This window comes from Phoxinus phoxinus (assembly GCF_949152265.1).
Source record: "Phoxinus phoxinus genome assembly, chromosome: 13".
Classification (NCBI taxonomy): Eukaryota; Metazoa; Chordata; class Actinopteri; order Cypriniformes; family Leuciscidae; genus Phoxinus; species Phoxinus phoxinus.
In genome coordinates this window covers 16,524,224-16,547,364 of record NC_136888.1, presented here as the reverse complement: position 1 = coordinate 16,547,364, position 23,141 = coordinate 16,524,224, and the positions used below count along the sequence as shown (strand labels likewise).

The 23,141-nt window shown below is 37.7% G+C and overlaps 2 protein-coding genes across 6 annotated transcripts in view; one reads left to right on the top strand and one right to left on the bottom strand.

Moving 5' to 3' along the window:
- Positions 1–3,654, bottom strand: part of LOC307009645 (protein phosphatase 1 regulatory subunit 37) — a 37,239-nt gene extending 33,585 nt beyond the window's left edge. For 2 of the 4 annotated variants that reach the window (XM_079633522.1, XM_079633524.1), the window contains exons 1-2: positions 412–600; positions 197–316 (exon numbers count right to left, since the gene is read on the bottom strand). In XM_079633522.1, the coding sequence (XP_079489648.1) occupies positions 197–316; positions 412–456 (165 nt within the window). In that variant the 5' untranslated portion in view covers positions 457–600. Of the gene's footprint in view, positions 1–196; positions 317–411; positions 677–1,416; positions 1,518–3,587 lie in introns of those variants that run through there. The other 2 variants (XM_079633525.1, XM_079633523.1) reach the window with 2 other exon arrangements.
- Positions 170–21,264, top strand: vrk1 (VRK serine/threonine kinase 1). 2 transcript variants are annotated; one of them, XM_079633521.1, is made up of 14 exons: positions 170–265; positions 3,364–3,475; positions 10,535–10,704; positions 10,800–10,855; positions 11,409–11,478; positions 12,054–12,141; positions 12,258–12,366; positions 12,829–12,921; positions 15,662–15,794; positions 16,046–16,166; positions 16,459–16,517; positions 18,675–18,847; positions 20,771–20,864; positions 20,982–21,248. In XM_079633521.1, the coding sequence occupies exons 3-14, from the start codon at positions 10,539–10,541 to the stop codon at positions 21,098–21,100; spliced, it is 1,281 nt and encodes a 426-aa protein (XP_079489647.1). In that variant the 5' UTR covers positions 170–265; positions 3,364–3,475; positions 10,535–10,538; the 3' UTR covers positions 21,101–21,248. The 2 variants fall into 2 exon arrangements, with proteins under 2 accessions (XP_079489647.1, XP_079489646.1); XM_079633520.1 differs by lacking the exons at positions 170–265; positions 3,364–3,475 and adding an exon at positions 8,832–8,945 and having other exon boundaries at positions 20,982–21,264.
- Positions 21,265–23,141: the final 1,877 nt, after the last annotated feature.

Sequence of the window (23,141 nt, the reverse complement as noted above, 5' to 3'; positions counted from 1 at the left end):
ACAAATAAGACTCTTTTAAATGTAAGAATCGTTCACTTGCACGGAATTATTTAATTCATTAAATAATATTTTTTACATTGTAGTGTAGCCTAGCCTACTAATAAAATGTTAAAACGTTTTAGCATAACATATTATAACTGAATTACATATTTCACGACCCATTGGGCAGTAGGATTAGATGTGCAGTAAATCTTACCCGTCGGAGGAGGTGTGACAGTGAAAGCCAACCTGAGAATCCCATGCCTGAGTTTGAGGACACGTTGAGGTGCGTAGCTGATTCGTAGTACAACAACATATCCAGCAAAGATGATGCTCCCTTAATGAGATAAAATACATTAATATCAACAAGTAAAAATAATCCTGACATTAAAAATGAATATTTTGGACAACGTTTTTGGGGCGGACTGACAATAATCTGGCGTCAGAGTTTGGCGCGAATTCTGCAGGCCACATCATCACTTGATCGCGACCACTGGTTAAAAAAAAGCGCAAAGCGCCACGTCAAAAGTCATATTTTACCATATAGTGTGAAATCCTAATTTAATGTAAGGAGAGCAAATGATCGTCTAGCCTAGCGCGAAAGAATGGTAGTAGACGGGCTCTGATGGTACGAAAACACGTCTTCCTGCGCGCAAAATGCTCGACGAGTCACTCACAACAACAAATGACGAGGACGAGCCTGGCTCTTTCCTAATCCTTCCAAAAAAAGACTATCATTATCATTATCAAATTAAGTTATTTCTTTCAACGATAAATTGTAGATATATGTTTTACAAAATATATTTAAAATGTATTTATTTATAAAATATTTATTTATTTATTTATTTAAAGGTGTTTCACGTGACAGAAAACTTTTTTGAAAAATTGAAATTGACTAGTGACTCAACAATTGAACCAAGTGTGGAAAAAAAGCCTCTTTCTCGCCAGCGTTTTTGAAAAAAAGTTTCCACATATCAGCATTTTTTTTACCAAAGTGTCATGACCCCCAGAATACTTTGTTGTAGCTATGACCAGACCAGACCCTCTGCTTAAATTTATTATAGCTCCTGCATTCCATTTTAGCAAAACTTGCATATGGGTAAAAGCTGAGAAAATCGCGTTTTTATCAAAGACTACATCCAGATCGGAATCATCGGATTCAGAACGATGATCAAAACATAGATGGAGTAGGCTATATCGAGTCAATCAACATCCAAGCTTCACAGTCCAACCACACTCCTGGGTCGTGCTGTTTAATATTGATGATCATGTTATTTTACATATGTTTCTGCTTCTTTTTCACCTGTGTTTTGATCAGAAGATTCTCTTTCGGAAGATGTATAGCGCCCCCTACCATATAACAGTGTAAACACGGAAAGCCTTAAATTTACGCCAATGGCAGACAAAGGAGTTAAAAGCAAAGGTTCATATACTTACATTTTCCTCCAGCTCGGCCCCCTGCAGACTGATAAAATCAAATTGCACTGATTTCAGGATCTCTTCAAGAGATTCGCAGGAGCAATAATCTAACCGCTCACCTGGAAAAGCAATCAGAATGGAGATACCACTTTTTACACATATGTAAAAAGTGGTATCACCCTGGCCTGGACAAAGTGTCAAGCGCATTTGCTGTGACAAATTTCGTACAGCACTGGATAAACTAACATACATCTAAGATATCTGCCCCTCCAAATAGTGAGGCATATTAGACACTAACACACATAACACGATCACGTCTGATCCCCTCCCTTCAGTGGAGGAGACAATCAAAGAGCTTCTGATTATGCAGGAACAGATGACTTTTAAACAAAGCCCTGAGAAATACTTTGATGGCCACAGCAGTCCGTCTATATTAGACACGCGTTGCAAAGGCCCCCTTCCCCTCATAAACTCTTATCTTCCTGGTCGGGGAGAAGCCAGATCGCTCAGAGCTGCATGTTGGGGAGATAATAATTTATTCATCATTAGCATAATCATTTGTAATTTTTTTTAACAATAATCACTTAACTGTACCATAGGAAGGGGGGATCAGAAATCCCATTTTTCTAATCCCCTCTGCCATGTGCAGATAATGACACTGAGACTTAGAGTTAGATGCCATCAGTGTGCGACTAGGGCGCAGGAAGCCAGAACATGCTGACCCGCACATCAAGCTCACGTCTACTGGTATCAATAACCGCTGTTTCAGTCATCAAAGGGACAGCGCATTTTAATCCCAAACTAATGCCCTTCAGCGTCGGCATGTACATTTCAATTAACAGGCGCGTCAAAGTTCTGATCTTATCAAAGTGTGGTAGCTAAAAAGTACAGTTGCTGTTCACTTAAACCACACTTCAGGGATAATGGGAATAGGCTATCTTTACAGCTAAGCAACTTAAAACACACATACAAAATAGTTTAAAATGCACATACTGTAAATACGGAACATACATTTTGTTTAGGTTGTCAATATGACAATGAGCTTTCTGAAATACTATTTCTGTTTAGTCAATCGTGGCATTCAGCGGAAAAATATTTCCTAATAATCACCGCCGTCCATGACAATTCTATATTTCAGACCGCTGAAACTCACGAAACTCGTAACTATTTTACATTTTGCTGAATTATTGGCTAATTCGAATGAATTTGTACAATTTCATTTGTTTCATTTTGTCAATCTGTGTAGGCTACGCCCCACTGACGGTTATTCCCTAGTTTTTTTTGGGGGGGGGGGTTTTATCGTACTGTATGTTTCCGTACAAATCCCATTGTACGAATTCTTACGAAATCACTACCTCATTAATATAGATACGTTTTCTCATCAGATTTGGTTGAACAATTTTTTATTATTATTTATTTACTTTTTATTAGAGGAAGCTTAATTTAGCTCAGTCAGTCAGCATTTCATTTCTGAAATACTTTTACATATTATTTAGGGTCAACCCATGGCATGGGTTTGGGGCACACACTATTATTCGGACTTTGCGATAGTCCCGCCTCAAAATTACGTCATTGGTTTGAGACAATGGCACTTTGTCAGGATGCTCATTTATGCTATCTTGTTTTGTCTCAGTTCCAAAAGTGAAGGGTTTTTGGGCCCGTGTTTTACTGATTCATTGTGTTTACAATTCTGAAAGAACAAAAGCAGCTATGGCTACATATTCTAATGGCCCCATAATTTCCATAGATTCCCAAAACAAATAGACTTATAGGCTGCTACGTGATTCCACATTTTAGTGCAGCACAAAAGGGCAAATTACCTGAGTTTTACAACTGAAGAAAAGATAAACAAAACATCTGATTGCTAAAATGCATGTTTGAACCTTCCATTATGTTGTCACGGTTGGTGTGCGCCTCCTCCCAGAGTTGTGTCTATGAATTTGAAAGATTCTCTGTTTGTTTTAGGATCGCGCGGTAGAGCGTTTACAGTGGGTCAGACTAGTGATTCCAAATACGTGCTGATGGAAAGAAGAATAAAGCTGGAATACCTGGACGGATGAAGGGATGAAAATATCAGGTGAAATGATAGCACTGGGGGGATTTTTCTGGTGGTGTTTATAGCTTTAAAAAAACAATAAGGCTGTTCAAGAGGGATAGCAAAATAATAAATAGTGAATTATTGAACTTACCTGACAGGTCAAAACACCTGGCTCTGTCGGTAACACAAGTAATTTGCTGCATGAAAAAGAGACACACAGATCAAAATCAAGAGATTTCTGTACTCAGAAAAGATTTTCAGGGTTTCAATATTTGCCTATTGAATATTTCAAAATTGAAAGCAAGAATAATGAATGCGTGTATGCTGTAAAATGTTTGGGTATAACTTGGAAAATATGATTCGTACAGTATCATCTAAATAAAATGGATTAATAAAAAAGTATATATATAATTTATTATATAACAAAACTGTCTCAACCTGACTGCATTGACCAAACGCCAAATTTAGAAAGGACATTTAAAACATAAAAGTGTCAAAATATTTATTGCAATGGTCTCTATAGGATAGAAATTACATGTAGGGACTTTTCCTAGGCCTATGTGTGGGGGGGGGGGGGGGGGGGGGGCAGGTCCCAATTGTTATTGTGTGATAGGCTATGAGCTAATGCTAAAGTATTTTGTGAAGCTTAGCTATACAGACACGCCTTAATACCTCAAACAAAATGTAATCATCAACATTTGAAAGTGACATCGTACAGTTTATGTAAATTTCAAGTACGTCACAGCGCAGATCATTTTAGCTCAATCTGGCAATCTAGCCGCTAGACTGTAGCTAGCAGATGGCAGTTAGCATCTATCAGGCAACGGACTGATGAAGTCCCTCAGTCAACCTGCTGTAAACACGAACAGGACGTCATATGGGATTTTGCGTTTAGAGCAAAACAAATTAAGCATCACAACGTGCGAACGAACACTCTCCCGGTTTCATGTTATTCGGAAAGAAAAGTCTCAACAAGGATGACTTAAGGCCACGGATTTGTACCTCTCTTTCTTTGTTTGATGTTTTCCATCTTAATAAATGTGGAAACTTCTGAAGCCCATTGCTGCTAAGCAAGCTTCTGTGCTGTGTATTGAGGAAAATGAAATGACAAAGTACAAAATGCATTGATGTGTCAGGAGGGAGAGGACAAAATGAAGTGATAAAAAGAGCTCTGCTTCCTCCAGGCAGAACGGGACACAGCTTATAAACTTGACTTCCACAGACGGCATCTCAAGTGCATTTCCAATTCTTCACTCAGACTCCAGGAGACCCACTCCAGCGCTCGGCAGTCTGGGTGGCTTTGTATTAGCAACTGTTTGAGAGCATATATTTCTCCTTTTTTTTCTTCATTTAATTAGTTGAAAAAATTAGTTCGAAACATTTTATACAGTAAAAGCTCTCAGGGATTCAAATCAGCCGCACATTTTCCTTTCAGCATCTTTTCTGCAATAAAGGATAAATTATTTAAAATAACACGACCTTTTATCTCACACCCTTTGAAGGCAGCAAATTAAAAATGTAAATTGGGATCTAATTAATATGCAAATATATTCATTCCCAGTTAACAATTAGCAATTAAACCTGCAGTGTCTAGAAAGAGCATAGACCAAATTAATAACTTAATTTATCATTAACAAAATTAAAATGTACACAATTTTTTTATTTTAAAAATTGTTACGCTGTCTCCCTGGCTCTTCATCAGCAGCAGTGCCGGGAAGAAAAAAAACACATTTAATAGAACAATTTGGTGCTTGTCATGGAAAATGATAAATAACTAGCCTAAAAAACAACATGATTGGCTACATGGACGGTGACTGCAGCGTTGCATCTTCACACAACTGGGAAGGAAATAAACATGCCCATTTCATGCGGTAAAGAAAGAAATCATTGCGAATCCTCAGTCTAGAGAGTGCAATGGACATTAAAGATTAAAAGTGTGAAAGTTATTTATACTCTACGGTGTTTAGATGTGAGAGATGTGAAATTCGACTCTGTATTGGGGGGGGGGGGGGGCAGTTATTTCACTTCAGACACTCTGTGGCTTTCTGATGAATGTTCAACGCTCAGAGCTAAGCAGCTCGACAGAGTTAGGCTGGGAGCAAGGATGTTTTTGGGGAGCTCTGCAGCGCTGCATTCGCTCTAATGGGAGGACGGTTCAGTCTGAAATACAAACTTCTCACAAAATCTACCGCCTTATCCTGCAGGGAGATGTGAAATGCTGAATCGTTTGATGATGCTTCCTCGGCTTCTGAGGCGAGCACTCATACTGTATGGGGCGCTTCTGTAAGTCTTTTCTCTTTGTTATTTTCTGTTACTACAATTGCCACCACCTCCGACAGGATTTGCACTTCAGTGGCGGTGACACTTCAACAAACGTTACTCATTTACAAGCCCCTGGGATAGTAACTCATATCAAGAAGTTTCTGTGTGTTCGGAGACGGAGTGGACACGGAAAACTTCGAGTGAGAAACTTCAAGACACTAGCTTACGACGCTAAACAAAGAAAGCGGGGTATATATGAGGGTGAGGGTGAAAAAAGTATTAAGTATTTAAGCTGGTGTTGAACTAAGGGGGCCTGGGGTCCTTCACACAGGCCTTTTGTTTGTTTACCCCTTCTATGAAGACGTAACCAAAAGCAATACTGTTTTACCCACTTTATAAATAAAAAAATCAAAGAATAGAGAAAGCCCACGGGTACAATAACAGCTTTAAATAGATTTCAGCAGCCATCCTCTTGGGACGACCCTGCCTGGGAAAAAAAAAAGCACCTAATTTGATAAATATGCTCTTTAAGCAGCAAATTTCATTTAGCATTCTCTTATTAGAAATTCACACGCAGTTCTCAACTAAATATCCTTCCTTTTAGCTTCTGCTTAAGCATACATATTTCACCCTTTTAGGGGGACCACCTACATTCCTTTCAAATGCAGTGGGGTTCATTAGCGGCGTGCAGATAATGCCGAGAGTGTGTTTAATGTAAGCACTGCTAAGTCCCTCATTTTCCACAAATAATTCTCCTTGATCTAATCGTAAATTTATGCAGAAGAGAAAACTGATGCTCTTAACGTTGCTGGTCAATGTAAAATAAGTGCGGAGCTTGAATTATGCATGCATGCTTGTGCGTGTGTGTTTGTTTGTGTGTGTGCGTGTGCGTGCGTGCGTGCGTGTGTGTGTGTGTGTGTGTGTGTGTGTGTGTGTGTGTGTGTGTGTGTGTGTGTGTGTGTGTGTGTGTGTGTGTGTGTGTGTGTGTGTGTTTGTGTGTGTGTGTGTGTGTGTGTGTGTGTGTGTGTGTGTGTGTGTGTGTGTGTGTGTGTGTGTGTGTGTGTGTGTGTGTGTGTGTGTGTGTTTGTGCGTGTGCTTCTCATTTCCTTTCATTTACCTGTTTGTTATTGTCTTGCTTTTTTATCTCAATAAAACGTGGCTGGCTAATTAACCTGCTCCCTAAGAGGGATTAAAATGTGTTTATTTTTCTTTTCATCCTCTTTCTTTCTTTCATTTCAAAGTTATTTTCACCAAATAATGTTCATTACACATAGCTATTTCAAACCAAATCTTCTGCACAAATAACCTAATATTAGCAGGGAATCAAAGCGTGAGAAGTGCCGTGTGTTTTAATGCACATTATTCCACTGTACCTTTAATTGATCAAGAGCCTTTGTGTTTGGTTTCACCTGGTGCTTTTCACAGCTCTGCTTGTAGGCCAGAATTATATCTGTCAGACTGAGACTGTCAGCTAAAACAGAACAAACGAATTAGAGCCACATCAAGAATATTCCATTTTTAATCCTAAAAATTTTTATTAGCTCCATGAGATATAGGAATTAAAAGTCATGCATTAAAATATTTTTTTTCTTGTACATTCATTTCTTTTCTTTTTATTTACCTTATGACTCAAGATAAGAAGCCTATACACAAGTAGGATTTTTTCAAAACAAATGTATATATTTAAAAAAAAAAAAAATGTTTGATCAATTGTGACAGTAAATTGATAAAAAGTGACCTTGTAAATACTTTTTTGAACATTCTATTCATCAAAGAATCCTGCAAAAAAAAAAAAATTATATCACGTTTTCACTAAAAGCTGCACAAGAATAGGATCATGTGACACTGAAGGCGTTGAAATTTCAGCTTTGCCATCACAGGATTAAATTCAATTTTACCTATAATATATTGAACATTTTAATATATTTTTAGCCTTGGTGAGCAAAAGAGATTCTTTTCAAAACATAAAAAAAACTCCAACCATATTATAACAATTTATGTTGCTTTTGTGTCAAATGTATGATGTTACATGAACAAAGACAAGCACAATGATCTGAAGAGGCCGTCAGCATAACATCAATGCCATCTCACCCTCTTGAAGTCGAACCCTGCTCTCCACAAAGTCAGACACCATCTCCTCATCTGGGGGAAATGATACACGTTTTTCTCTGCCCTCCTTCACGGACAGAGATGTTATCTCTTCCTCTGAGTGCCCTGTCATTCTTCTGGATTGAGCGATGTCCCACAAAGTTGACTAACCAAAATTTCCATCAATATGTAGCTCTGATGTCATGTACTTCTATGTCAGACATCCTATTAGCTCAGACGTCAGTCCTCTGAACTATAAAATCCATCATATAAGATAACATCTCTGGACACATCATGTTTCCCTTATTGCTGCAGAAACCAAACCATTAAATGTCCTCCAAAATCTGCTTCTGTCAATTCTTGTTTCGTTATTCTGTGGCCTAATAGTCACTACGCAAAAGAAAACCTAAACTCGCAGCATAGCACTTGTACAAAACAGTTACAGGATACCACATTACATACTCAATTATTCATGAATTATGTGCCTCTCAACGCTAGTAGAACTATATAAGTCAACATCAAATATGCACAGGGGGAAACAGAGCCTAATATATTTTTTTGAGGGTTACTTACTGTTGTAAATACTTTAGATTAAATGTGTAGCAGTATGAGAGAGTATGACAAACTCAAAGTTTACACTACACAAATTGGACTAAAATTGTAAATGCCTTCAAATATACATTTTGTATTAATTTGACAAAATGTTGTGTTTTCTCTACCCACCAGTAATGTTAGTTTTTAAAACATTATGATAAATAATTTCTGTTAAATTCATATTTATTTATGTTCATATTACAGATTTTGGAGTTCCACCGCCCTCCAAAAACATAACCAATTACAATATCATGCTGTTCAATATCAATATCAAATCGGTAAAGAAACACTGCAATACATTTACTAATCTTGAAATGTTCTGCAAAATAGAACAAATGTTGCAGCATTTATTTATTTTCAAATTGCCCTATTTATTATGATAACAAAACATCGTAATTTGACTGTAAGTGTTATAAAATACATATCCCATAAGGCATTGCAAAACCAGGAACCACGCAGCCCTCTTTCTAACCAATCGCGTTCGCTGAGCTTCACTCTGAAGAGCTGTTTTGCGGGAACTTTGGAGAGGAAGAGCTGTTACAACCTGCCACTCACGCGCGGAAAGGTTAGTAGAATACTCTCGACCTGCTTCGATAAAGTGTCCATATATGTTTACCAGCGGATTATGAGTAAAAATTATCGGCTCTGTTGTGATACAAAGCCGGAATAAGGCAGCTAACTCTGCTAGCATATCGAGTTGAAATTGTTGAGTCGCAGTTTCCCCCCAAATACAATATAAATAACTCAGCGTCACTTTCATTGATAATATTAAATGACATTAACCGCATGTTTATCACTCTTAAATACTTGTATCATTCCTAAACAAAATAAAGCCATGAAAAGCTATTAATGTCTGTTTTTCTTTTAAGTATAAAAGTGAAACAAACAGCATCATTGGCAGGACTGCAAATTGAAACTGGTATCCCTAACACAAATGTCATCATCACTGACCTTGTCATTAATTGTAGTGCTTATACGAATACATCTCTCATTTTGAAAGTCTGGCTATTCAATATATCAAAGTGTATATGTCAATAATTATGACAGAAACACCCACCTTCATGTCAGTCACACCCTAGTCTTGTTTTTACATGTAACGTTAGTGTAACTATTAGTAGGCCTGTATCTCTGAAAGCACATGTTCAATGTAGCTAAAGTTATGTCCATAATATTATAATCATACGAAGAGACTACATCTGATGGTCAGGCCCAATTTTTATGTTGATGTCCAAATGTCTAAAACCACATTAACAATCTTTGAAAATCTTTTCATTCTACCCTGTTTTTTAATTTATTAATTTTTATTACTACTGTTTTGAAAAAAAAAAAAAAAAAAAATTATATATATATATTATTATTATTAGTTGGCCACTAACCAAATGTAAGCAAATATTTGACAGTGAATTTTCTGTGATTTCCAGGTTTGTAAATAAAAATAATAATAATTTCACAAAACATTTTATAATAAAAATTTATTTAGACATTCAGAATTTAAGTAAAATTTCCAGTTAAACTATTCACAATATATATGTAATGTAATGCCCAATGTTCACATCCTGCCCAATGTTGTCCTCGTATTAAAGGCTGTGAAAATGAATATAGTGATTGTAACCATGTAGGCTGATGCAATGTGCAAGATGGCGCTTGTTCACTGAAGTCTGTGAAATTTAGCAGAGACTCGCTTGCATAGGGATCGTCCACTCCTGACAGCAAAAATGGTAATATTTACAGATGGAAATTTAAATATACCTGTGAAATGTAAGTTATGCACTAAGACAGACACCTAATGTCAAATGCATTAAACAGCACAAGTATCTGTCAGAGCAAGCCACTTTAAAATATACCCGTTAACTATGTCTTATGAGTTATTTGAAGCCCTAAATATAATATAAAGCATGTCTCATGTTTAGGACAAATTGGATTATGCACTTTCTCCACAGCAGCTCACTCAGTGTCCTCCACTCTTTTTCAGATCCGCTCGTAATATCAGACTACTGTATATATAAACTGTATTGCCTCATCTCATCCTATATCATTTATAAAAAATATATTGATATATAATACAAACTCCATAATACCGCCCAGTCCTAAACCCTAGTGGTCCCAAATTCAGTTGTAATGATGCTTGGGTTTCTCTTCTTTGATACATTTAAGAAAAATGCCACCCAAGTCCAAGGCAGGTGGGGTGAAAAAAGCGAGAGCTCCACCCAAGAGGAAACTGGCTGAAGAATTCCCACCTGGAGAAGTCCTGACAGATAACGCAAAGAAAAAATGGAAGCTTGGATCTGCTGTTGGGCAGGGAGGTTTTGGCCTGCTGTATCTCGGTAAGATTTTTTTTTTTTTTAAAGTAGAAAGTTCTAATGCTTTTTGGATTTATTTATCAGTTGTTCAAATGTAAATTTGTCATATATCATTTTAGCTAATGAAGACTCCTCAGGATCTGTTGGCACTGATGCACCTTATGTCATTAAAGTGGTAAGGGACAGTGTGTATCTTTTTGTTGTTGCGGACGGCAGGTACATGTCCAGAGTTTGAATGCCTGTGATGTTTTGGTGGTCACAATTTTATGTATTTATTAGTTATTTATCAATAGAAGAATTTCTGTGGCCTTAACTATAAGAAAAAAAATTGAATACAATAGAAAATAAACAATTAACTAAAAATGCAATTATCGACAGTCATTACATTTATTATTAAAGAAAACAAAATAATTCCATAGACTTATGTCGAAGAAGACTGTAATATCATAAAGAAGCAACCACCTAGCTTCCTAACAACTTTTGCATGAGCATGTACCAATCACATTTTCTTGAGGAAAATGTACAAATGTTTATATTTGACAAGCATTCCAAATCAAATTTGTGCTTTGTTAAAATGGCATGACATGGATATGTGACAATGGAAGTACACTTTCCCTCTACAGGTTTTTTTTTTTTTTTTTAATGTATGAGGGTTCACGTTTTTTTCCCCTTCTTTTTTCTTTTCTAAATGTCATTTATTTTTGGTGCTTATTTTTACTGTCTTGCAGGAGCCAAGTGACAATGGCCCTCTCTTCTCTGAACTGAAGTTCTACATGCGAGCTGCCAAACCTGATCTAAGTATGCCCTTGTGACTGCAAACACACTCTCATATGCATGATGAGCCAGGCTGAAACAAAGTCGAAGAGCAACTCTTTTAATTAAAGAAAGTTCTGAGCTCACCATTGAGGGCCTTATGGAGACAGACAAACCACAACTCTCTGCTTTTGGTGGCTCTTATGGCTGCCCCAAGGCCACAGTATTGCGCTTTATTTAATAACAATCCAAATGTCAGTCTCCCTTGACAATTAACTGGTATATTACTAAGGGATGCTCATGTTTTATTCATTGGAATATTGTAATGTTGGTAAATATTTGTCCCACCCGCAGATTACCTTGCGGCACACTCACAGTTTGGTCCCAGGGGAATACTCTTATATTACTTTGAGCACCAACAAATTTAAAGAATAAGTTTTGAATAATTTGCCTTTATGAATTGATCATGTGATTGCATTTAACTGATTGTGTGATCGTCTTAGTTCAGTTTTAGGACTGATGTCTCACTGTAGTGTTTCTTCTTTTCACTGGGAAGTGGAACAGTTTATGTGTTGAGAATCATGTTTGTGATGGAATGTTTTTTTTATATTTTGATTCAGTTGGGACTTGGATGAAGTCAAGGAAAATTGAGTATTTGGGAGTTCCAAAATATTGGGGCTCTGGGTTTCATGAGAAAGGTGGCAAAAGGTAATTTTCAAAAGTATTACATAATGAACAATATGTGAGTTTTTTTCTTATGAATAAAATGTTTAGGAAGTTATACATTTCTTAAATGCATGATTTCACATGAATCTTTATGACAGGTACAGATTTATGGTCATGGATCGATTTGGAACAGATCTACAGAAGAAATTTGAGGGAAATGATAAGAAATTTCCAAGGAAACTGGTTCTTCAACTGGGTCTCAGACTTGTAGGTTTCTTCCAAGTGTACTTCTATCAGAATAAGTAAACTATGCTGAAAGTTTAATGGTGCATCAAGTTATATTTTGTTTGTTTCGCTGACAGGTATGACATTGCACTTCATATTGACATTTTGACAAAGCAAATATTTCATGTCATTGAAATACCCTTCACATATGTCACTCATGATTAATTTATTTCACAACCAAAATGTCCAATAATAGGTGGGGTTACTAAAATAAAATGAGCAGTGAGTGAGGCCACTCTTCTATCGAATAATTTACTAATAATTATTCAACATTTGTCAATAAGCACAATTCATTTTTATAATTATTAAACTTTGTTAAAACCCTTTTGAAGATGCACAGAAATCTTCAACATGACTGTTTGTGGCATTGCATGCAGTGAGAGAAAATCTTATATTCCAGTATTATTATAAAATCTCATATTCTAACAAATCTTTCATCTCTAGCTTGACATTCTGGAGTACATCCATGACCATGAATATGTGCATGCAGACATCAAAGCCTCCAACCTTCTTCTGTCCTACACCAACCCCAATCAGGTTTGTTTCAAGCCTTCCACATGTTTAACAGATCTCTGTTGCCATGGCTGTACAGCTCTAACTGTAGAGACATAGACAGGGTGTGTAAACTGCAGGACTATACAGAGCTCCTACTTCTTTTAATTGGAGTACCAGTGATTTGCAATGTAAGAAACTACTTGTCTTATTTTTTTTTCCATCTGTTAATGAGATTTGGGTGGGAAAAAAGCAAAACAATTTAAGCCTTTAATGCGGCTCATAAACTGGAGAGATTAGAGACAGTATTGAAGCTGTCTCTAGCAAATAAGGTTGGGGGGGCTGGGCAGGGGCAAATATTTAATTTGAAGATTAATAATGTATCAGTGGTGTATTATTAAGATGCTATTTTTAAAGTCACAATTTAAAACTCGGCCTCTTGGGATTAGTCGCTGCGTACTTGGTGAGTCTGAGCATCATTTTTTTTTAAATTACTTGGGTCTTTTCTTTGCTTCTGAATACATGTATTTCTGTGTTTTATTAATGTGTGTGTTAAGTACTCAGACACTGAAATGCACCGGTTGTAAACTAAATAATACGGATGCCTAGTTATATTTTCATTTCAATCAGATATAGGAATGATTTCAAGTGTTAATGTATGATAGGAACATGAGACTAGTTTTTAAAACTAATTGTAAAAATTAATTCTGAACTGAATGTAAACTACTCTTATGAACTGGTTCTCATAACAAATGATTCCAAAAGACTCAAACTAGTTACAGTTAAAATCAGTCTGACAAATCTTTTACAAAGTAAAATCACAAGTTAGCCTAGTGTTTACTAAATTAACATCTGAAAGTAATGTTAACATACATTTTAGTAAGGTGATCAATCAGTAACCACTTGAATGGATTTGAGTGTCTTTCACACATGGTAAACGTGTAGTTATTTGCAGCTTTTTTCTTTCTTTTTCAAATAAATGTTATTTCGCAAATTTGTTATGCATGCACTTTATAAGTGAAGGATGGATGATGGTGCAAAAACAGAACTCTGTGTCCAGAACATCCTGAAAAAATCGATCAAATGCAGATCAGATCTTTAGGTTAGACTCTTCCTAGTATAGAGCTGCATGATTCGGGTTAAATTGAGAATAACAATCTTGTACTAGATGATAGAACAATAATGTACTAGAGATTCTGACAAAATGTTAATTGCTGCAGTCTATTTAAAACATTTAATTTATCTGAATAAAACAAAAAAGAGTTTGAATAAATTATTCAATGACTGAATTATAAATACTTCACTTGTTATAAAAACGTAGATTAATCCAGTAATGAAACAAGTCTCTTGAATGAATGATTCAATGACAAATACATTTTTTAACAGTCACTTGTTGCCACCAGGTGGCGACTAACAATTTAACGAACCGTTTTGATCGCTACCGTAGACATCAGTAACTGTTTACATGTGCACCAATAATGTGATTATTTCTAATAATCAAGGTCAATCGCAGTAAGACACGAGCAGAACTCTTTACTCCAGTTTACATGCAATTTTCATTATTCTGATTATCTGCTAAGAAGTATGGTTATACCACACTCAGATAGGCATACAGCATGCATATTACTGGCCATTATTTAAATCTACTTACGTCAAATTCACAATACATTTATATGGACGTACTACTGGATATTATTATTCAGCGCTCTGATGAACATCGCAATGCTGGGTTTGCATACACTGCAAGTTGTGTTGACAGAGTTTAGTGATTTGGTGAAGAGAAAAATTCAGACTAATGTCATGGAGTTCATTCGTGAAGTTGTGTGAACAACACATGGCATTCGTGTAAATCCGTGCACATGCGTGCTTTGGTCAGAGCGGTAATAATGTGATTAAGGTGTTTACATGCCTGTTTATTGCGATTAAAATCAGCGTACGCCACATAGTATAATGTGAATATGGTTACTACGTATTAATCGTACAGCTCTATCCTATAAATCAAGCTGCTCTTTAATGTGTTTTGTGTTAACCTCGTAGCATTCACCTGGTCTAGTAAAATGTTGTTATTTTTGTACAACCATTTCTACAGATTTGTAGAAGAATAATGACTCCTTTGAGATAGATGACCATCCTACAAACTGTTTAACAGTTGGCAAGTGTGGGTTGAAGACATTTTGATCTCTAAACAAACATAAACATGTCCAGATGTAAAACGCAGGGTAAAAGGTGACTCATCCGACAATATACATTTTCAGATGCCTAGAGAGGACTCTTTTGTTCTTGATAATATTCTGTGCGTTTGTCATGCAGCTATACACTGCATGACATAAAGTTATAGTTTAAGTAGTTTTTCTTAAAAGTAATTGATGTTTGTCACTGTGGGTGAGCTGTTAATCTTTACTGTTGCAAATTGGTGTATACAGTTATTTTTGAGACACTTTACCTGGACACATCAAATCATTTGGCACTTTTTTGTGCAAAATGGGTAATAGGTGCACCTGCAATTTGTGCACTGACTGTTTTAGTATCTTTGGAACCCTGTTAGCTGCTTCCTGTTGCTTTGAAAACGCTGCTATCAAAGTGCTAATTGTCAGACCTCTTTTATATGTGACACTGCTAATTGGCAATCAGTCTATTTGCAGCTGCATATGTGATTTATTTGTAGTAACCTTATTTCATTTACAAGTCTTTTTTTTTTATTTTCTGTAATTCTTTTAGCTGTGATTTTACATTTTTGTTGCACAGGAAGAATTTGATTCTGACTTTTTTTATTTGTTTAACCCAGGTATATTTAGTGGATTATGGATTGGCCTACAGATACTCTCCTGAAGGAGTGCCAAAGGAATACAAAGAAGACCCAAAGAGGTGTCATGACGGGACCATTGAGTTCACTAGTATTGATGCGCACAAAGGAGTCGGTAAGAAATTGGAACAATCAGGTCTATCGTCACTTTTAAGTTTAGACTAGGCGAATCTCTATGGCCTGTCAACTAGAAATGTTTTACCCCTGCAGGACATCATCACCTAAGTTTTTGTAAAACTTGTTATGAAAAAATTATAAAGGCAATTCAAAGAAAATTGTTCTTTTAATGTTTTGATACTTTGCATAAAATACTACAAAAGTGGTTAACCCCTTAAAAATGGTGTGGGGGAAAACATTACATTTCAGCCCCTTCAAGAAGAGCAGACCTGGAAATCATGGGCTACTGCATGATCCAGTGGCTTTGTGGCCGTCTGCCATGGGAGGACAAACTTCAGGACCCATTGTATGTCAAAGACTCCAAGCTCAGGTGAGTATCTTTAACCTCACTTGTAGCATTTTGGATTTTACTTTTTTCTCAACCAAGATGTACTTTTTTCTCAACCAAGATGTACTTTTTTCTCAACCTTATTTTTTGCCATTGGCCAATGAATATTAACTTTCATGAAAAAATGCATGTTCATGCATATATGACTAATTCATGTATTCTTTAATTGTTTTAAATTTCTGGATACAAATAATAATGGGTTAGATTTAATGAATTATAATAGATACATTTTCAAGATGTTGTATGATCCATTTTTACATATTCTTCTCCTCAGGTGTAGAGACAATATTGATGAGTTCTTGAAAAGCTGTTTTACTTCAGAAAATAAACCAGGTGAGAAAAAAAAAACAGCATTAAGTTCATAGGAGAAACTTATATTTAATATTTATTTAAAAAGATGAATGCACTTTGGTTTTAAAATCTATTATGTAGTTTGTATTAAAGTAGGTTAATAGTATTGGACCTTAAATGGCACATAACACACACAGTTTCTGCCAATCTCATGTTAATCTTGAATACCTTTAGAGTAGTATTGCATCCTTCAGATTTATAAAAGAGAGATACGCTGTACTGGTTCTTTCCGAAAACAGTCGAGCTCCTGGAGGCGTGCCGTGGGCGGAGCTAAAGAGACACACACAATACATAATCGCATTATCCCTCCCTGGATAACGTTTGATTCTCTATATGTTCGTCTTGTTTACGTTATATGCACTTACGTGCCGATTTCCAACAAAACACAGACATTTGACGTTACTTAGTGCCTGCAATTTCGATTCATGACCGGGATTTTTTAGCTCTGGAACCGCTCCATCTTTCATTTTCAAACGATCTGCAATTCCAGCATCGAACTGGGCCTTGTTTAACATTTCTCGCTGAAATGCAGAGAACAAACAAGCACACTTGCACAACTTTGTTGCTGCGCTGGAGAAACTAACTGCATCCACTGTTCCCCTACTGGGTTCTTTGGGAAGCTGAACAAGATTATCTTTCCCTCTCAACCAAAACACACTGATTTTGTGGTCTAAAAACAAAATGACATTGCTGCCGACGGCTTCTGTAACCCGAATGAAGAACATTGGTGAGCGTGCTCTTGCTCTCGCTTTGGTTGATGAGTGCACTCACTCTTCTGGGAGAAGTACCCATACAAGAAATTCCACACTTTATGACGTCATACAGGGCCATACTCGGAAAAAAAACTTTCAGAAACTTGTACGAACCCTGAAGGAGTGTTTTTGGCACAGAAATACTTTTTTTTTTTTTTTTTATCTTTGGCCATGTTAAGAATGAGAATCCAACTCTTTAACAGTGTAAATAAGTCAGAATGCATGAAATAGCATTAGACATCCCCTTTAAGCAGTTTCTCGCAACTAAATGGTATTTAAGCATATTTATTTTTTAACTGGGTCGCGACCGCAGAAGCACCTGTGAATTCTGCAGTAGTACTTTTTGTTTGTCTGCCAAGCGGTAATTGGATAGATGCACTTTTCGAGCTCTGATGCGCAAACAAGAGCACGAGGGCCTCTTCTCGTGATAATGAGTGTCGACCTTCTGATTTAGCCTTAATTAGTGCTAATCTATCATATATAGTGCTAATTCTCGCAACTTCTCACACTAACTTTAAATGTGTGATCACTTTCCACTTTTTATACGCAAATTTTCTGTTGACAAATATTTTAGTGAAATGTTTTGTAAATCTAACTAAAAAAAGTGCACATAACTATTGTATCAGCTACCCCGCTCGACCACAAAGCAGTGACATAAATAAAAGATGCAGTTTTTAAACAAACTTGTTTTTCACCCTTCTCCGTTCTCGACCTCTGCATTGCCTAGTTTTGCAGTCAGTATGTGGCAGTCTTTACTTTTGCAGAACTTTAGGGCGTTCTTTCTTTGTGTCATTTAAAAATCAAAGATGTCATTGGCTCCCTTTGCTCAGTCGCTGATGTGATGGCAGTTCTTAAGCCGTGTGACAGCCGCGCGGCAGACGGCGAGATCCCTCCTCAGGCTGTTGTCTTGTGCGTACACGGCGCATCACAACACCGAGGTGATGGGAGGCGGCACTGTTAGCACGGCCATCACGACTAATTCTGTTTGGTGTGACTATTTTAGCAGCCGACAGTAAACAACAGTTTGTGAGCGGAGAAGTATAAGGAACAAAGTGACAAATGTCAGCCCCTCTCCTCTAAACTTAGCCTGAAGGTTAAAGTGTGAGCGTCTGCTGTGAAGACGCTGCCCTACAGGGACTGTTCTGTCTATGCTAAATGCACAAACATACGTGCACTTGTAACTTATCAACGTCGGACTTCTGCGTGTTCCTTTGAGACAGAGGTCCAAGTAACTTGTGCTTAATCACACATAATTGCTCTTCGTTTGTTTATTGACCCAGAAGTGTCTTTAACATTGTGCAGCTGTATTGCTATGTCTGAATGAATAAATCCATCAGCATTAAGATTTAAATGTTGTGCTTAATGTTTTTTTTTTTTACATTTCCAGAGGAAATGGGGAAGTTCATGCAAGAGGTCAAGGTTCTCGGATACACAGACAAGCCAGATTATGCAAAATTGCGAGGTATTTTGCAGCAAGGCCTGAAGACCATCGGGGTGACCGATGACAAAAAGCTGGACTTCACCGTGTCTACTAACGGCTCGGGCCCGCCCTCTGTCAAGGTGAGAACCACCTTCAGTAGAACATCAAAAAAGCGACCTCTGTGGCACTCCATCATTCCCGGCACATTGAAAATGCTCTGACAGTCCCTTTTTGAAGCCTGGTGTTTAAAAACAAGCCAATTCAACATCCTATAATTTGTTTACCTTTTGAAAGCAGATTCAAATTTGAAAATGCCCACACACGATCCAAGACTAATTGCACAGGTTAGTAGGAAACGTGGTCGAGCGCATTGATTTTCAAATACGATTAACGTGCAATGCTTTTAACAAACGTTTCTTGAGCTTATTTGGATTTTTCAGCCGACACACAAACATGCTCTTTGCTCACCTCATTTTAACTCGGTGTCATGATGTTAATATTTTAATGAATGGTTAGTTTAATATCTTAATTTTTAGTATTTATCTCTGCATTTCAAATGGGAGAATGTAATTTGACCTTAGTTTCCTATCCTATATTGCAGTCAACACCCTCAAGGTGTCAGCTGGTATGAGAGCTCACTCTGAATACCTCATCTCTGAATACTTGTTAATCACTGAATCGTTTTATCTTTATTTCAAGCGATATGATCTTTAGAAGTGAATTCTGCAGCCGTCACGTGTATTTTGTGTAAAACAAACTGTCCGAGCCCACAAAGATGCCCTTGATGGCATATACTTTGTGAAAATGATAAGACTGTGGCTTCATTCATGGGGTCCGGCACAAAGAGCTCTTGGCAACAAAGCCGTCTGCATCTCAGGTTCTCTCCAGCGCCCGGGTGTTTATCCCAGTGGCCCCTCCTCTTCCTCCCACAGACAGGTCCTGAGTGCCTGTGTTTATTCCCTGCTAATGTATCACAAATTTGCTGACACGGTAACCTTGGAGTCGGTGCGGGCCGGCAATCAGCGAGCCGCACTTACAACGGGAGGGGACGGACTCTCCTCACTTCCCACAATGCAGTTTGCATATGGAAGGTGCCACCAGGGAGCTGGCCCATGCCAGCTGAGGGTTACCTGCCCACTGCAGTTATTGTATGTAATTATCGAGCCAATCTGTTCAGCTCAGCAGGGTCTGGATGGTAATCATGAGGCAGCAATTGGCAAAATGGAAGGGAAATGTGAGGGGGTGTGGGGGGGGCTAGTAAGGATGATAGTTCAAGTCCGAGAGAGGGGCGAGCATTCATTATGCAGTCTGAGTGAAGAAAAGGGAGAATTTGATTGCTGTCGTTAAGTGCATCTTCTTCATAACCCCTGGTTCGGTTTGCACGATTTCCCTGAATTGAGGACTTGAGCTTCTATGCTAGAGTTTTCATTTGAGGAGAAAAAAAACAAGGATTTTTGATTGATGAAATTGTTAAAATAGATTAACTCATAGTAAGTTTATTGTTTGAAGTTCTGAGGAAAATTCTCAATATTGAATTCAAAATTTGGGTTCGGTAAGTTTTTGAAAGAAGTCTCTTATGCTCACCTTGGCTGCATTTATTTGATAAAAATACAGTAAAATTGGGAAATATTTTTACATCTTTAAATACATTTTCTGTTTTAATATATTTTAATGTTTAATGTATTCCTGTGATGGGACAGTTGAATAGAGTCAGTCACATGATCTTTCAGAAATCATTCTAATATGCTGATTTTGTGCTCAATAAACATTTATTATTAACTGACCATACATTTTTGAATGGTATATACATGTATTGCGTTTGACATTCAAATTATTTTATTTGTTCTTTCCGGATTTACTGGATAGTTGAATCATAATCACATTTTCTCAAGAGTTCACAACGCTGAAGGCGCTGCAACAGTTTTCATGTGTATATATAGAGCAAAGGGTCCCTTCTTAATATTTGATTTGAACTTCCTCCAAGGTTGCTGTAGGCAAGTGAATTGACCACTGCTCTTCCATCTTTTCCATTCCCATGTTCGTGTTTTTTTTTTGATGGCAAGACTCCCAAGCGAAAGAAAGCGGAGGAAAAAGGCCAGTCTGCTGATGAAACCGAAGACGCCCCTGCAAAGAAGAGACGAGCTCCACAGAAAAGGGGTAAGCCATGTTAATGGACATTAGAGTAATCTCTAGCTTTACCCTTTTGCAATCTTCATCAAATTTTGTAACAATGGGTGTGGTAAACATTTTAAAATGAACATGTAACCTGTTTAGACGTGAATGGAGCTAAAAAGGCGGCGACTCCTGCAAAGCGGCCAGCGAGGAAAGAAGCTCAGGCCTCCTCTGAGCCAGCGGTGAAGAAAAGCCGAGGAAGGCCCAAGAAGAACTCTTAATCCTCTTCGAACTCAAGTTCAAGTTGTTTCCTTTTTGTATCTTTTAAATTGTCTGGTCTGTATTTGTTCTCTGTGGTTGCATTTTCTTAAACTTTAGCAGGGTGTTGGGCACACTCTCTCGCAGTGAAATGATAATAAATAAGAGGTAAAAAAAAACGACAGTGGCTTTGAGTTGAGTTATTTTCATTCCTTTGTAATGCCTTGAATAATCAAGCCTATGCGGATGAGGTCCAGAGGGGATTGCTTTGCCCCCGATAAGGAAATCCCTGAAGGAGCTCAGAGTCCCGACTCTTCCCCCGCCACATTTTCCCCTTGTTGTTGTGCTATGAAAGCCACCGTGCGGCTGGCACTCCGACATCTGTGGGAGAGGCGAGCTGGTCTTTGATACCTGCATCGAGGCAGGCAAACGTGTGGCAGACGCCACTGAGCCAGGTACGTGCGTTTGGAGAAGGGGGCTCTGCGCCTTTCCGCTCAGCTGCCATTTGATCAAGTGGAGACAAAAGACTAGCACTTGGGTCCTACTTTCCATGTCACTCTCACTTGAGTCTTTCTTAACTTCCTGTTCTCCGCTAGGAAATGGCTTCAAAGAGCTATCATTAAAAGTTAGTTGTGGCTCCACCACTTGTTATGCATTGTAACTTTATCGCTGGTTTTGATAACGCACGGCAGCATTCGCAGGCGTATTTTTAGGTCGAAATGTCATCTTGAATTGTTTGCTTTGTAATCGCAGTAAATTTGATATGACATTGAGGGGACAGGAATAATTTGATGAGGACAGGTTAGAATACATGAATAATAGATATGGCATGTATACAGGGTCGTGACTGGAAGAGCAGAGTTATGTTTTCCAGGAGTTTGGGGAAATACACTTGTAATAAAACCAAACTCAGGTGTGTGTTTTTTTTGGGGCACAAGAATGTTGCTGCCACAATCTAAGAAAGAATCCACGCACTGTATAAAAACAGATCTGCTGATTCACAGGATCTGGTTTATATTTGATTCTAATTTGATTTTCAAATTATGATTTATTTGCTTGCCTTTCAGTTAGAATGTCCATTTTGTATACAAATAGAAATGATCATTATGTTGCTGTAAATGATACAGCATCAGCAGAGGGCTGTATATATGCCATTTCAGACTGATTCAAATAGGTAACTTTTGTTTTGAAAGATTGATTTAAATAACAGGCTCACAAGAGACATTTGTGTGAGTTGGATTACATTAGTTTGTATTTTTGTTTTTTGTGTGCTACTGAAAATAGGCATTAAGCAAAAGATATATGGAATGAAGATCACAATTAATTCAAAATTAAGTGGGAAATGTATTGTTAATTGGGAAAAGGATAGTTTTACCCAGCCTTAGATGAATCTGAAATTTTGAATTGGATTTCTCAATGCTTCAGCGTGTTCTTTGAAATTAGACGTGTAAAGTCAAAACAAACCATACAAAACCTGGGTATGGCACGGTAAATTGATGCACTTAAGTTTCCAAACCATTGCAACTTGTGTAGTTCCCAAAAACCCTGAGTTGTTTTCTTTCAACACTAAACTGATTGCAGTTGTCCATCATCATCTGCCCTAGGGCAGATTAGGCGATTCTCTCTCATGTACACAAAAACCATCGTTGATGCTGTTATCCCCAATTTGCCCATTTCAAAGCTCCTCTGAGGCCAATCTCCCACCTTTCACCCTCTCTGGTTTCCTTGCTGAGGGGGGACCACGGCCTTGGTTGCCTTGTTAACTCTAGTTAGACTCAGTTGGCCCAGCAAGAACAGTGAAGGGGGAAGATGTTTCTCCTAATGTTTGTTTTCAGAGCGGAGCCGCGTGAGCCCTGAGCTGATGCCGGCATCGATTGTTCCAACAGTGAGGACTAAAGTGCACCCCTGTGCGCTTTCTTCCCCTTCCTCACCACTGACCTTCAGGGCGCACAGCCATTGCTCCGCAGTAGGGGGCAGTAGTACATAATGATTGCACAGCTGGGGGGAGGAGGGTGGGTGAGGCAAACCTTAAACACAACATTACCACCTGTACCTCACCGGAGG

What these genes read in the sequence shown, in the direction of transcription:
- vrk1 (XM_079633520.1), top strand. Translation starts at nt 10,539, where the DNA reads ATGCCACCCAAGTCCAAGGCAGGTGGGGTGAAAAAAGCGAGAGCTCCA. An exon ending in AGCTGCCAAACCTGATCTAA is followed by an intron (nt 11,479 to 12,053) that starts GTATGCCCTTGT and finishes ATTTTGATTCAG; the next exon opens with TTGGGACTTGGATGAAGTCA. An exon ending in GTCAAAGACTCCAAGCTCAG is followed by an intron (nt 16,167 to 16,458) that starts GTGAGTATCTTT and finishes TCTTCTCCTCAG; the next exon opens with GTGTAGAGACAATATTGATG.